This window comes from Thalia democratica, chromosome 5, assembly GCF_965202585.1.
Source record: "Thalia democratica chromosome 5, ktThaDemo2.hap1.1, whole genome shotgun sequence".
Taxonomy (NCBI): domain Eukaryota; kingdom Metazoa; phylum Chordata; class Thaliacea; order Salpida; family Salpidae; genus Thalia; species Thalia democratica.
This window is the reverse complement of record NC_139169.1, coordinates 59,006,106-59,022,205: the sequence shown is the minus strand read 5'-3', so window position 1 is coordinate 59,022,205 and position 16,100 is coordinate 59,006,106. Positions and strand designations below refer to the sequence as shown.

General features: G+C 26.9%; 2 protein-coding genes and 1 pseudogene across 2 annotated transcripts; 2 read left to right on the top strand and 1 right to left on the bottom strand.

The window, feature by feature from the left end:
- The first annotated feature begins 274 nt into the window (after positions 1-274).
- Positions 275-7,515, top strand: LOC145837196 (proteasome subunit alpha type-3-like). The gene is made up of 4 exons (XM_082944968.1): positions 275-369; positions 555-784; positions 6,418-6,703; positions 7,029-7,515. Exons 1-4 carry the CDS (start codon positions 301-303, stop codon positions 7,197-7,199), a joined length of 756 nt encoding a protein of 251 aa, XP_082801094.1. The 5' UTR covers positions 275-300; the 3' UTR covers positions 7,200-7,515.
- On the bottom strand, positions 3,179-5,222 carry LOC145835525 (macro domain-containing protein PG1779 pseudogene; annotated as a pseudogene).
- A 65-nt stretch (positions 7,516-7,580) lies between the features above and the next one.
- Positions 7,581-8,708, top strand: LOC145837197 (uncharacterized). Its single transcript, XM_082944969.1, has 2 exons — positions 7,581-7,802; positions 8,057-8,708. The coding sequence occupies exons 1-2, from the start codon at positions 7,607-7,609 to the stop codon at positions 8,161-8,163; spliced, it is 303 nt and encodes a 100-aa protein (XP_082801095.1). The 5' UTR covers positions 7,581-7,606; the 3' UTR covers positions 8,164-8,708.
- Positions 8,709-16,100: the final 7,392 nt, after the last annotated feature.

Sequence of the window (16,100 nt, the reverse complement as noted above, 5' to 3'; positions counted from 1 at the left end):
ATTACTGAAATCAGTCATTATTAAATTAAATTTATTAAAAACAAAAAAACTTAAAATTTTACTATTACTATCTACCCTTATTTGTCATATAATCAATAAAATAAAATATTAGCAACGATTTTACCATAATACTTAAAGTATTGTCTTTTTTAATTAAGTTGAGTATTTTTTAACCTAAAAGCTCATATTGCATTTATAATATGTTTCATATGATTAAAGCACCTTTGATTATATATTTATCTTCTTAACATTTAAAATGTTGTCTTTTAGTATAGTTTAAAACTAGATAAACTAACAACAATGACTAGTATTGGAACTGGATATGATTTATCTGCATCTCAATTTTCACCTGATGGTAGAGTATTTCAGGTTTATATTTTTTTAATTTTGATTTTTTCAAAGTTTAAAAACAAATATATTAAAACTAAAAGAGAAATATTCAATAATGAAAAAAAGTAATATTTTCATAAGATATAAGCATTTGAATTTCATAAATTGAACATTTTGTTGTCTATAAACTTTGAAAGAAAAATAATACTTTAAACATTGACTAGGTTGAGTATGCAATGAAAGCAGTGGAAAACAGCTCGACGGCCATCGGCATCAAATGCACCGACGGAGTGGTGCTCGCCGTTGAGAAGCTGGTGCAGTCGAAGCTGTATGAGAGCAGCAGCAACCAGCGCATCTTCAACATTGACTTGCACATCGGCATGGCGATTGCCGGGCTTCTCACCGACGCGAGGGAACTTGTTGAGTTTGCAAGAAACGAAGCTGCAAACTACAAGTTAGTAAATATGAATGATTAAATTGCAAAAAAAAAAAACTATTTAGAAGTCAACTTGGATGTTCTCAAGTGACTGTTTAAAATTAGTTTTTAAATCTATTTGTATTTGATGCAGATATGCTATTCAAAATTTATCACTACTCGACATTTATACTTATATTGTATTATTTAAGCAATGTTTTAAACATTTGGATATGTATTGAATTAAAATGAATATGTACGAAAAGTGTTTTGTTTTCCAAAATAATGTGTTTGCACTTGTGATTGTACTGGTGTCTAAGATTGTATTCATAACTGATTTAAATGTCTGAACTATCCAACATTTAAATTTAATAGTTTGTCAATAAAGATCCTAGTGAAACAAGGTCACTGGAACATATAATAATAACAAATTTAAATAGTACTCTTTCTTTATTAAACTAACACATGCATCTGTGTGTTATCAAGTTTACACACTTCAACGTCGCTCCGTAAAAAAATAAATACTGTGAGGAAAGAATAGTAGATAATTAGGTTTGTATGTCTTTATTAAAAATAAGATTAAATACTATAGATTATTGTAGATTAAAGGTTTTTAATCGATAAAATATATAACGTTAAATCCGACTGTTATAAAACTATATAATATTTGTAATTATTATGTCTAAATTGTGATAAAGTAAAATAAAACACAAAATAAAATAACAAATAAAAATATAAAACACTCATATGAAAGTTGTAGAAAAACTGATTTATAACACTAAACTGTCTTAAAAATTCGAAAAAATAATTAATAATTACGTCACGATTTTATGTTCTAATACATTAGCGTTAAAAAAAGTCATTTACCTTGCATTGCAAGATAGATAACTTATTCTTTATGTTTGGAAAAAAGCAGTCAAGAACTTGAATTTTTTTTACAATTACTTTAAATACATAATAAGTAATCTATTGTAAATGAAAATGAGTAAAACAACAAACATTAGTTACTGAATTAATAAATAAGTAAATTTAAATTGAAGTGCCATGTTTAATTAAACATTGTAAAAGATAAGTATACAGCATTTCGTAGAACTTCAATTTCATTCGGATATCCGTAAATTCCAGTTATGATATAAAAAAAAACAAATTATAAGTCAAGCTATGACAGATTTTAAATTTTAATCAGTAAAAAATTACTATGTTTTTAATTGTGTTCATAATTTTTTGGCGTTATTATTAAATTAAACTTTGTTGATTCTTTTTTTTTATAATTTGTTTATCAAAGTTTATCTAATCCAATGTGTGTTGAATCTTAGACTTAACTCTTAGTAAAAAATATCTTATCATCTTTAAATTCAGGTAATAAATTTAGTAAAATACTTGTAAAAGTAATGATGTTGTTTTGAAGAAGCCATATTTACTACATAAAATATTGAATTCCCTACTTAGTACTTTAATATTACATCAATAAAAGTTTTAGTTGGTTTCAAGTACCCACTTTTGCTCCCTTGATTTTAAACTTATACTATTAAAGAGCAGGTGAAATTTCAGTTAGAAAGTTTTTGTATAAATTATAAAAAACAGAATTAATTATCTAAAAACAGGATTGCCAAAAAACTTGAAACCCTGGATTAGCCTGCTATTTGACAATTTAGGCACAAAAAACATAGAAAAACCTGGAGTTTGAAATTTTTTTGAAAATATCTGGTAAAACCTGGAGTTTTGAAAATTGTTATACAGCTAGTAATTTTGTAAAAGTGAAAAATATATAAACTTAAATGAACTACGAAAAATATATATAAAATATTCTTTATTACTTATAAAGCACATTTAAAGCAGCATTTAATTGTCTTTTATTTTTTTTATCCTAATTATCAAAGTTTACCTATATATATGTAGTTTTCTTAAAACGTTCCCTTTAATAATTCAAATTATTCAACATATTTGAGTTATTAAAATATTGTACATAAATTAATTTTTGTGTAAATAAAATTCTTTTTGTGGAGTTACTTAAATATTAGTTGCAAACTTGTTGTGATGATTAAAAATATTGGTTAAAAACTGAAGAAGATAGATTTCAAGTAAGTTGTTTTTTTGAGTCCATAAGAAACCTATTCAAGTAACCGAGTTGTATGCTCGTATCGCAGTATTAATTTAAATTTTAATATATTAAAGCTCTACCAATTAAGATCAAGTTGTGAAAAAAACTACTATTTGGAAACTTAATTGCTTACAAATTTTAAAGTATTTTTAAATCTAAATTGCAATAGTTATATACAAAACACTACTGGTACAAATAAACGAACGACTTTTATTGAACTTATATTTTATTTCTCTATACTCTAGTAGTTTTGATATGTTTTATAACACCAATCCCAAAAAAGAAAAACTAAACATTAAAAAAGTTGAAATATAATTAATTAATAATTGCTTCTAGTCCTCTTTTTTATCTGCTTCCTGGGTTGAGACAGTCTCTTCTTTTTCAGCAGCAGAAGCTTCTTTAATTGTTTGAGCTTCTTTAGCTTTCTCACCTTCAAACTTCTCTTTGTACTCAGCCATCAAATCAGTGTACAGTTGCAAGTCGATCCCCAAAAAGCAGCAGAAAATAACCTGGTCCACAACATCTGGGTTACCTTGCAACCAGTCAAGCACAGTTTCGAAGGCAACTTTAGCTGCCTTGTCGTTCGGGTATCCGTAGATTCCGGTTGAAACGCAGCAGAAGGCGATTGATTTGAGATTATTCTCCTTCACTAGGTCCAAGCTGGTTTTATAGCAGCTGGAAAGTTCCTCTGGATGCTCGCCTATTGGTCCGACGGTGTGAATGACGTGTTTGGCAGGTAGGTTGTATCCCTTGGTGATTTTTGATTGACCAGTCTCGCACCCTCCTAATGTTTTGCATTCTTTAAGCAAATCTCCACCTGCTGCTCTGTGGATGCAACCGTCTACGCCAGCTCCTCCTAGCAATGAGCACTTAGCAGCATTGACAATGGCGTCAACTTGCAACTTTGTGATGTCACCTTTTTGTACTACGATTTTACTTAATCTTTCCATTTTATCTGTAAAATATAACACAGTTTAGTATTGTTGATTATTTCTTTTTGATATCATAGAATTATAAAACACTTTTTTAGATTTTCAAAGTTTCTTAAATTATTGTTTACTATAATTATGCTGAATAAAAAATGTTAGTTGTGGTGGAAATAAAGTTAGGTAAAAAAAAAACTATTTTTTTGTGTATAAAAACTTTTCTATTTTAATATAAACAAGAAATAAAAAGTTTGAGCTAGAAGCTAAGTCATGACAAAAGTGACAGAGTAAAATTGTTAAAATTCTATTTATTATGCTAAAGTTTTGAGAGAGGCTTACAATTTTTTAGCTCAATCTTAAATATTTAGCATTCTAATTTTTTATTTGTGTACATTATATGTTAACAGTTGTACAATAAACCTACTTCAGTCAAAATCAAGCGCAAAAGTATCATCTTCACTTAAAATTAATTAGTTATAATTATTCAATTGGTTATAATTACAAGATTATAATTATAAGCTGCCTAAGCTAGTAAGATATTTACTACAGATCAACATCATAAAATACAATACACTCTAAATCAAATTAAAACAGACATTAAATTTATATTTCTCTGTAAAACATTGCCCAGTTTTATAAAGTACTTTATTATTTTAAGCAAAAAAAATAATTACTACTTATTTAAGTGTTACTAAACATATTTAACTAAGTTGTAAGTTTTACTTATTGCTCCTAGGTTTCAAACTTAGAAGTAAAAACTAATTAGTAAAGTTTTTTACATTTTATTGTTTAGAAAATGTTTTTTAGTAGTAAGTACTAATGTTACAGTGGCAATAAAAAATATAATAAACAATTTAGTATGGGAATACAAATGAGGCTGTGGTCAACTAAATATAATGTTGTTGCATAGTTATATACTAATTATTATATATTGTTATTTACAGGATTGCCATTTTACCTGGAAACCTGGAATTTTACAATTTAGCCAAAAGAATTCTGGAAGCACCTTGAGTTTTTAACTTTTTAAAAAGCCTGAGTTTTTAAACAGTTTTTTTATGTATCATAATAAAGTTTAAAATAGACAAGAAATAACTTTTAAATGCAATAAAAATTGTTGCTTGTTCAAAATTAAATTAATAATATAACAGATTTAAATAAGCATTACAGTTTTTTTAATTATATATTTTTATAAATATTAATTATATTTTTTTACTTAAAGATAAGTTATATACTAATACTGAAAATGGACAAGAAAAATTGTATTTTAAAAAACGTGGATGAAATTAAAATAAATGGCTACCCTGTATTAAACTTTAAAAATAATTAGTAAACTAACTTGTTTGATGTCTTCTTCACTCTACCTTGTATCTGTGTGAATGATAATAAACCAAATGACTTGGTTTAACTAAAATTCGAAAAAAGCCATAATCTGCTACTTGAGAAAAATTTCAGCAGAAGTTTTTTAGTGGGCCATATTAGTCAATTAGTAGTGTATATAGCTAATTGATCACTGACTTATATGGTGAAAAGCATTGTTGCCATAATGCCTTAAATAATGAATTCTGAATACTTAACAAACGTTTGTTATCACTTAGAGTGTCATGCTTAAGTGATTTTTGGCGACATGCATATTGCAACAATGGCACTCATGTTGTTTAATAAACAGTTGAAGTCTGCGCACATAAAACCATTCACAGCTACTTTTTATTTAGACGGAGTAGTCATAATTCCTTGTATTATAACATTTTAAAAGAAAAAATAAAGTTGATAAATATATTTGGGTATGATATTTATATTAAAATCATTGAATTTAAACATTAATAGGTTTTGCCCGATTTACAATGGTCACACAAGTAAAACTTAAATCTTTCCCGAAATACTAGCTAGCCCATAACTTCTAAACTTAAAAAAATGTTTTTTAATAATTTTGACTATTTTATAATAGTGTATATAAAAGTTTAAAAAAAAATACTAATAGTTCATAATTAAAGCTTAATATTAAAAAGCAGCATTATTTACTCAAGTATTGAACTTACACACAGGTCACAGATAATTTAAAATCTTTAAATTTAATATAACGTAACCATACAAAATTACTTTATAGTATTTTTTTAATAGCAGGCTTCAAGGACATTATCTAATTTATTTGAACTACAGAGATAATAAGAATAAAGAATAATAATAATAAATAAATAAATTGGAAGGAAAGTATTCGCGGGTGGGAATTGTGAGTATACCGTTTTCTACACCAGAAATATAATGTAAAATAAACTTTCGCAACTATTATATGTTAAACTATTTCAAAGTGTGTAATTTTTTTTTTACATTATATTACTGGTATAGAATAAAAGGTATACTCACAATTCCCAACCGCAAATACTTTCCTTCCAATTTATTTGTTTATTATTATTATTATTCTTTTTTTACTATCTCTGTTACCCCTAACCCCTTACCCTTAGTCAGTTAACGGTTTTCTCAGATTTGATCGGTTGGGAATTGCGCAGGTTGGAACTGAGCGTGTCCGAGAAAAAATATCACTACACTAACTAAAAGAAGTTAATACTAAAAAAACATATCAATCATATTTACCCTGTAATGGTTATACACCATTCCACTCTAAATTTAATTATTGTTTTTTCCCACAGGTCCGAGTACAACATGCCGATCCCCCTCAAGTATCTGGTCGAGCGCGTCTCCTCCTACATGCACGTCTTCACCCTGTACGGGGCGGTTCGCCCATTCGGAGCCTCCGTCCTCCTCGCCAGCCACCTGGAAGACCAGCCGCAGCTGTACTGCGTCGAGCCGTCGGGCATCTCGGTGGGATACAACGGCACGGCCATCGGCAAAGCGCGGCAGAACGCCAAGACTGAGATCGAAAAGCTGAAGTTTAGTGAATTGACGTGCAAGGACGCCCTGCTCGAAGCTGCAAAGGTGAGTAGTTAAATTTGTAAAGTAATTATAAAAAATAACTTAAAGCTGCAAAGAGGTGAGTGTGATCAAGCACAAACTAATGTGTTGTTTGAAATTTAAACCAATTTTTACGTTAAGCAGTAAAATAAGGGGGTGCTTAAAAACTTGAAGTATTTTATTAAAATCGTATAAAAGCTATATAACACCGCTTTATATGTTTCTTCTCACACATTTAATAAAATACTGCAAGTGTGCCGTAATTTAAAAAAATTCAGATTTTTTAGATTTGTATGAACGACAAAAATAAAATACTATTGAAATTCTATAAAACTTACAAACATTGCAGGTGATTCACGGTGTGCACGATGAGGTGAAAGACAAGCAGTTCCAGTTGCAGATGTCGTGGGTGGGAAGTAACACGGATGGAAGGCACACGAAAGTGGAACAAGGTTTGCTGCAAGAAGCCGAACAGAAAGCCAAGGAGATGCTGGAAGATTCTGACTCGGACGACGAATAGACTTTTATTTTATTTTTTTTCAGTTTATTGTATATTCCGAGTTGTGTTGAATTGTTCTTTTAGTTAAAGTAATTTTTTAATTTATAAAGTTGTAGAAAATATTTTTATTTGTACTCTTTTTTTTGTAAACAACTATTAAAAACTGTAGTTCAATAAAGTCAGACATAAATTATTGTTCTATTTATAACTTTTTCATATCAAAGTTTATGAAGCAGTTATAGTAAAACGTCAAAGTTAAAAAAATATTAGCCTAATGTTGACAAATATACGATTTATGGTTATGTTGAAGGGACAGCTATTAAAATGTGTTTTTCAATCTAAGGTTATGGTTCAATACAACAAAATTATACAACAGTAATTTAAGAAAGTATTCTATTTATTTTAAAGCTGTTATTTAATAACTAACAATGGTCAACTTAACCTCGGCGCTCATGGAAAAATTAAAGCGACCCGAAAGCATGGACAAGAAAACATTGAGAAAGAAATACCCCATTCTCAACTATCGAAACAACAACTTATTGCCGGGAATTGCAGTCATTGGAGGCATCGCGGTCGCTATTGGCTTTGCTGTGTTCTACCCCATGTTGAACAGCGACAATTTGAGTAAGTTAAAATTTAAATTTTATTATAAAAAAGTAAATTTATATCGAGTTGTTGTTAATTTTTACAGTTTTATTCAACTTTTAACACTCTAGGCCTGTTTCATACTATAATGCTTATTTTTTTCCCGTGTAAAGTGCAGGCTAGCTTTAAAATGCAATTTTAATTGTACTGTAGTGTAAGTTATTATTTTTAAAGCTAAACAAAAGCATTTAAAACTTTTTTATTGGTTTTGTTTATATTAATACAAAATGCAGAAAAAGTGCAAATGAAGAATAGAGACGACATGAAGCTGAATCAGCACGAAATTCAACCGGGAGACATGAGAGTTTGGTCCGATCCTTTCAATAAGAGGCCCGAGTGATTAGATAATGCGTATGGAATGCTTCTGTTCATTTAATGACAACCCGTTGCGTTTTACCTTAATACTAGACATAACTAATTTAAGTTTATAATTATAAAATTTACTAGGTATTATTTTTAGATTAAAGTTAACTGCATGCAGAAAAAGTGAAAATGCTTCAAGTTGTGTGAAATTTTTGTATTTTCATTTAGTTTTTATATAGTGTTTTGGAATACTGTATATATGTTAAAACTTATGTAAAACAGTGCAATTTTTCAAAGTTTTTTTAATGCATGAAATAAAAATATACTAAGTAGTAAATTTCGCTAAAATTTGCATGATTTACTATTTATAAATTTTGTTAAATTGAACTCTTTTTACAATGCACACTTAAAAGTAAACATACTTAAAAATGTTGCTTAGTAAGGTTATGTAAAACCTAGTCTACAAACTTAATACCAACACTAATAAATCTTATTATAAAATTAGTAAAAAATCAAAACTAGTTTTTTACACAAATAACATACAAAAATACTGTTATAACTAAAGTTTATTGAACATTTTTATTTTTACCTCAATATAAATATTCAATTTTTACAAAGCTAGTGTGATTTTTTGAAACAAAGAGAGTAAAATTAAATACTAAACTTAAAACCTTAAAAGCAGGTTTTATAGAATACTGTTTTTTCAATGTAATAAAGACTCAAAATATTCGAAAAACCTGATTAGTTAAAACTTTTTTGAGCTAAAATATTTAGAATTTAAAATTTAAAAAACAATCTTAAATATGTCAAAATTAATTTTTATTATAAGTAATTTACAAACTTAAACGTAAATAAATTGTTTTAGAACTTAATGTGGAAAGCTGATAAATTAAGTTCTGACAAAAATAATACCAGTATTCAGTTTGTTGATAGTTTTAACACCTACCCAAAATTGGCGAGCTATAAGTAATTAAAAAAGAAGCAAACTAGAAAAGTATTAAAACTAGATATGTGTAATTTGAAATGGTAAGTTCGAAAAAGATAGCGAAGTGGAACTCAAGGTTATTCTTTAAAAGTATTGAACTAATGTTTAAAGTTAACAAGTTTTCAGTTCCAAAAAGTTTCAATATAAAGGGACGATAACTTTATACTTTGGGGTAGGATCCTGCCCGCTACTAGTTTTTTAATTAAATAGTATATTTGTACTAATATAAAAATTGAAATAATATGTGGTTGGGCCACATCTGGCCTGCACACTTGAGAAGTTACTTATATTTACCTAGCAAAACTTGATAAATTTTACAAAGATAACCTTACTTATGAACTTCAATGTCGTAAAAAAGTATTGGTGCTATGAAACAACATGTATTAATATTATAAACAAAAAATAAAGATCCTTAATTAAAATTGTTCAGTTATATGTTTTAATATTACTTCTATGCACACTAGAAAAGTCGAACATCTTACTGTATTATACTGAATAAAGTTAAAAAAAACTATATTTAGGAATCAAAAAAAAAGTTGTAAAAAACACGGTGCGTCATGAAAACAAAATAACAATGAATATTAAAAATACTAAAAATTAATAATACTGACATTATCTCGTTACACAGATTTTATTATAGGGTGTTAGGGATTAGTAAAGTAGATTAGTACAACAATCAAAACAACACTTTTATTTTATTTACATAAACTAAACAACACATAGATACAATTACATCAATCTATACTAGAACTACATTTAAACACAAATTATAATACAATTGTAATAAGTATCTTATAACTTAATCAAGAAAGAATCTTAAATTTAACATGTTGAAATGCATCTTAACTTAAAGCACACCAATAAACGCCGAATGCTCTGCCGAAACTGCTTATATATGCATTAAAAAACGCATTAGTTCTCTCAAATAAATAATTTTATTGTAGGAAAGCTTATCAAAATGCATTATTTTTACAAAATATTACCCCGCCCTAAAATCATAAAACATTTATTACTTATGATTCCCATTTTAAATAGATTATTTTTAAGAGTTCCCACACCATTGGTACAACATAAATATTTGTTAAAGTATAGTATATAAGTTGAAATTGAACTTATGTGCTAAAAAAGAAGTTTTAAACCAAACTACCAATGAGAGGTTAAAAAATGCTTTAGAATTTGCAAAAAATTAATATGAAGCTGCCGTAACTTTAATGTTAAATTAGAACCATTAGCTTCGATTTAATTATAACTCTGCAAGCATAACTTCAAAAAATTTTGAGTTTAAGTTAAAGTTTGTATAAAATGAAGTTGAATAATTTTACATAAATTTTGTTAATAGACACAAACAGACAAAACAAACAAATTTTTTCATTATAAACTTTATTAAAAACTTAAGCGCTTTCGGAATGTCCAAATTCCCTTATCAAAATGCTAAACACTCCCTAGTTAAACAAACATAAAATAGAGTGAAATTATATCATTTGTAAAAAACACAACTAATTAAAACGACAAGTAATTAACAAAAATGGATTTTTATAAACAATTAAGACAAAATGGATTATTTAAATATATTAATAACTACTCTTGATCCTTTATCAGGACCAAGCTGATTATTCAAATTTGGCTGGAATTTTTTAATTAGTAGGGCTTCTGAAGATAATAATTCATTATACGAAGTGCACGTTTTAATAACTTTGAAACAATTATAAATGTTTTTACAACTAGTACAAAATACACAATTTTCAATATGTTTAAATACCGCACTGTTGGTTGGAGTCACATGTTCTTTAATTCTGACGAAAAGTTGTATTTCTGTCTCACCAATGTACTGGTTGTTCAGATCACCTGGACACATAAATTTATAGACAATACAACTTTGATACAAGCTACTTATTGAATCTTTTAGAGAGAAATATTTCCCTACTTTTTCTGATCTATAAGTAATGCGTACTTTTACCCCGATGCTTTCAAATACTGCTTTTATGTTCTTGGCGAATTTCTCTGACGTCTTTTTAACATATGGTATTGTGATGTATTGTTTCTTATCATCTTTATTTTCAGTTAATTCTGTCTCAAAGGTGTCTTTCTTTTGTATTTGTTCAAAAATAAAACAAATACAAAAGAAAGACACCTTTGAGACAGAATTAACTGAAAATAAAGATGATAAGAAACAATACATCACAATACCATATGTTAAGCTAAGCTAGGGATTGAAAAACTGATAGATGTAAAACACCAAAGCTATCTTGAATATATTTCAAATAGGCTCAAAACAAAATTGATGGATATCTTATTGAAAACATTTTGAAAAAATAAAGTAGAAGCACTGCTTACTTTTGGTTATTTTGTGAATGGTATTGTCGTTCTTTAGGGAAACGCTTATAGTTATTTTATATTTAAGCTAATCGTTATTGACTAAAATAAATAAGTTCAGTCATATGAAATTAGTTCTGTACATTAAAAGTTTCCCTTTGGTTGTAGATTGATGACCGAAAGGTCTTTTTTTACACTTGGTCTAATGACCACAATTGTTTCAAGATCTTTCTTTTTTTATGTCGTTTTGATATATATACTATTTTTCTAAAAACTAAATAAAATATTACACGTATGATTATTTGCTTCACACAATCGTTGGTTGTAACCAACAAGTTAGTAAATTTGTAAAAAAATATGGTATCGATAAGCTAAAAACTTTTGTCCAACAATAACTATGAAAAACTTAAAATAACCTGAATATTCAAACGTATATTCCACGTGGCAAACTCTAAACAAAGAGTTTCTAATTCAGCCAAATTTGTTTTTGTTGGTCCTGACGCTTCTTTACTGTTAAATGTTTAAGATACTGATTTTTTCGTAACTTATAACAAGCACTTATTATAAAAAAAAATAGTCAATAGGTTTTATAGATAATTAGTACTTTTGTTGATAAACACTAATATAAAAAAGATACAATTTCATTTTATAATATAACTTCTACTTTTATATTGAACATTATAAACTGTTTAAAAAGTAGAAACTTGTTTGGAATTTAACGTTTTTATGTATTTTTAATATAATTTTAGTATTAATTTAAATAAACGCTAGTTAAAAAAATATTACTTATTAGTGACACAAAGATGAAGTACTTTTATAATGTTAAAACTCTAAATAATTATTATAAATAAATAAAATTCTATGGTTTATATATACTTCATTTTATTTGAAAATTTTCAACTGTAATATAAATATATTATAAAAAATTATCACATAGTTTTAGTTTTTTTTTTACAGTTTTTTTGTTGTTTTACCTTTGTTTTTTCACTGTATATATATATTTAAAAATTTTTAAATTCAAATAAACAGAACAGTTTCAACGCTTTCTTTAGAATGTATTTGCTAAAATTCTTTTTGAGAAGAAAAATTTCTATACATGATTCGCAAAAATATTAAAAACTAGGGAAGTATCTAAATTTTTGATTTTTACTATTTTAAATGCTATAAAAATTGAATATTCAAAGACAAAATCGTTTTGAGTATTCTAAGAATTTGAGCTGTAATTTATAAAACTATCATTTAACTTATCTAAAACAAATAAAGTTCCATAAAACTTACATTATAAAATTTTATAACAGAGCAACGCAAAATCAATATTAGACTTAAATTTTTTTTTTTTTTAAGTAGTTTGCTGTATCTTCTAAAGAAACAATTTAAGTTGAAAATTATAAGAAAGTGTTATGAAAAATTAAATTCTCTGCTTTAATGTTACATGATTAAGTTGCATTTAAAAAAATAGTTGCAGCAGTTCATTGCAATGAGTAAACATAAAAAAATAAACATATGATGAATAAATAAGAGCGGTTATCAAAAAAACTGAGATTAAACGCCTTAACTATTTACTTTATTTTATTTGAAAGTCTTAAAAATTAATTTATTATAGTTTTATAAAGTTGCACGAAGATACTTTTGCACGAGCAGAAAATTTTGCACGGAGATATTTTAACACGGGTTGAATTTTAATTTAATATTAATTTTATAACTTTTTTATTAATTTATGTTTTATTCTGTTTTTTTTTTCATTTACTATCACTATTAACCCTAACCCTTACCCTCGGTCGGTAGCTTTTTTTTAATTAATTAATTTTTGTTTATTCATTTTTTTAATAATAATTTTTAATAATTATTTTTTTTACTATTTTTGTTACCGCTAACCCTTACCCTTGGTCAGTAACTTTTTTTTTTTAAAGTTTATCTTTCAGTTTTTCTGTTTTTTTTAATATATATTATGTTATCTGTATTTTTTTTTTACTCTCGTGCAAAAATGACCCTCCGTGCGAAATTGTTACTCGTTCAAAAGTATCTTCTAGCAATTTTGTGCCCTCGTGCAATTTTGTCTTCGTGCAATTTTTACCCGTTCCCATTTTATATAGGATGTCTTCCACATTAATACGGTAAGTCCTTCTAAAGTGTTATTGACATAAATTTTGTGTTTAACGTGTTTTGACGTAAAGATTTTTGCTAGTTTTCGCAAGCAGATTTTATTTATGTTACATACCTAATTTATATCGGTTATAGTGTAAATACTTCTATAATTTTTATCTTTTCAAGTTTCTAACTTTTTGAAAACAATTGATATTGTTTTTATCATGCTTTTTTGTTTAAATTGCCTGAGCTTTCATCCTTGGGAACGGGTGAATTATGCCTGAAGACAAAATTGCACGAGGGCACAAAATTGCACGAAGAAACTTTTTCACGAGTAACAATTTTGCACGAAGGGTCATTTTTACACAATAAAAAAAAAACAAGAAAAAAAAAATTAAAGACCAAGACAAAAAAAATTATCGACCGAGAATAATTATAAAAGCTGTATGTAGCTTTCTTTTGTATTCTAGTTAATTTTCAAAGTAAACATTGCTTAAGTTCATTGCATTAAAATGCATCTCAACTTAAAGCTCACTAAGTGCTATTAACTACATTTTTGCTTAAGCAATGTTTCCTTTGAAAATTAACTAGAATACAAAAGAAAGCTACATACAGCTTTTATAATTATTTTTGTTGTTATATTGATTTTGAAACTTAACTAAAACTTAAGCTTTACCATAAATTCAATCTCAATATTAAAATTTAATTTGTTTTGTTATTAAGTAAACATTTTGAGTAAAAAATTGTTTTTATTTAATTATTTAAATTCTATTTCCATGACTGTTACATATCTTTTTAGATTTATATAAGCACTGACGAGGTCTTTGACCGAAACTTAGTTTGTAAAATAAAGTCTTGAAAGAATAAATTCATAAATGCATTTAGATAAATTTCGTCAACTTAGTTTTATTTAACTTAAAAAAAGTCAGTGCAAAACTGACACTGGTGCAAAAAATTGTCACTTCCAAAAAACTGACGCTATGCAAACTCAACGCTTTACGCAAAAGTGCAGTCATAAAAAGTGTTTATTCGTGGAGAAGTGACACCTATGTATAACTGACAGTGTGCAAAATTAATATTTTGTAAAAAAGACGTGCAAAGTTGATTGGGTGGGAACTGATCGTGTAGCTAAGACAACACAATGTATTTTTTTAAACAAAAACAAACGCTTAGTCACAAACTTACAGACTGTAACTTGTTGTCATTAGTTACTCATCTGCTTAGTGTAGGTTACTCATATTAAGTATTGAGCTTAAGTTATACTTATTGCATTAGTAACTTAGTTTAATATTCATGAGCATTGAGCAGCGACAACTTTGAATAAATTTAAGCTTGTTCTGTCAATTTATATACTTAGGATTTTTAGCTCATGTTTAGTATATAAATTTTTTTCTTTTTTCTTATAGGCATATTTATTTAGTAAGATGATCAATAAGGTTTACAGTTTCTAACTACTAAAATAGTTGAGTATTAATTTCAAAAAAGTTAACTTACATCATTTAATCAAAATGATAATATTTTTCACAGGTTTTTAACTGCATTAAGCATACGTGACTTGAAACGTATTATACCTATCTTTATAAAAAAAGAAAAGAAAAAAGTCTATAACTTTTATTAGAAATTTTTTTATTGTAAAGCTAATAATTTTGTATTGTAAAATTATTATAAATTATAAAAATTAAACAAACTTTATTTTTAGTTTTCTAATAATTATATTTTTAGTACAGTTTACTTAGATAATCTTAATTAAACAAGCACATAATTTGTTGTAGGCGAGCTTTTAATTTACCACATTTTTTTCAGTTTAAAAGTTAATAAAAGTGTAACTTTTATCTATTAACCTTGAATATAAAAAAAGCAAATTAACACAAATGCGTACCAAATTTTTTTAATAACTAACAATTTCGTTTAATTGAAGAATATAAAGTATAAAATCAAAAAACTTTACTAAACTGAAAACTAAAGCAAACAATCTTAAACAGGAAAAATAGTTTTCAAAAGTCAGCTACAGCTGTAAAATGATTTTAAAATTTATATTTATACTAGCTTCATTTCGCTCGAAAAGCAACGCAATACAGTGCTATAGTCAACTTTTTATTGTGGGCGCCGAGACAATAAACGAGGAACTCAAGGTGGAAGATTGTGAAAAATTGTACGGAAGCACCAATGACAACTGCATGTTTGTAAAGGGTTCATATATCCGTGATAATGTTAACTGTGAGTTCTTGTGTTGGTTTTTGCCTAGCATTTCATTAGAAAGTAAGTTTTCAATATGCTTTTCTGAACTTAAAAACGTTGATGCAAAATACCTTGATCTATAAAACGTATTGTTGCTATTTGGTTCATGAGAAAAGCTAACTTGAGTTCTTTTAACAAAAAAAATTATAAACTTAGGCTTCTTGATGCTCATTTTTTCTATTGGGTGTATTTTTTACATTTAAGTTGTACAGCGCTAAGGTTTTTTAGTTTTAAAAAATTTACACAGTGAACTAGCTTTTAGAAAGTTGTTTTTTAAATTTTTAAACAATACTGAAACTAATTTTGTTGTAACTTAATTTATTTTATCTGTAAATAATAGACTAAAATACATA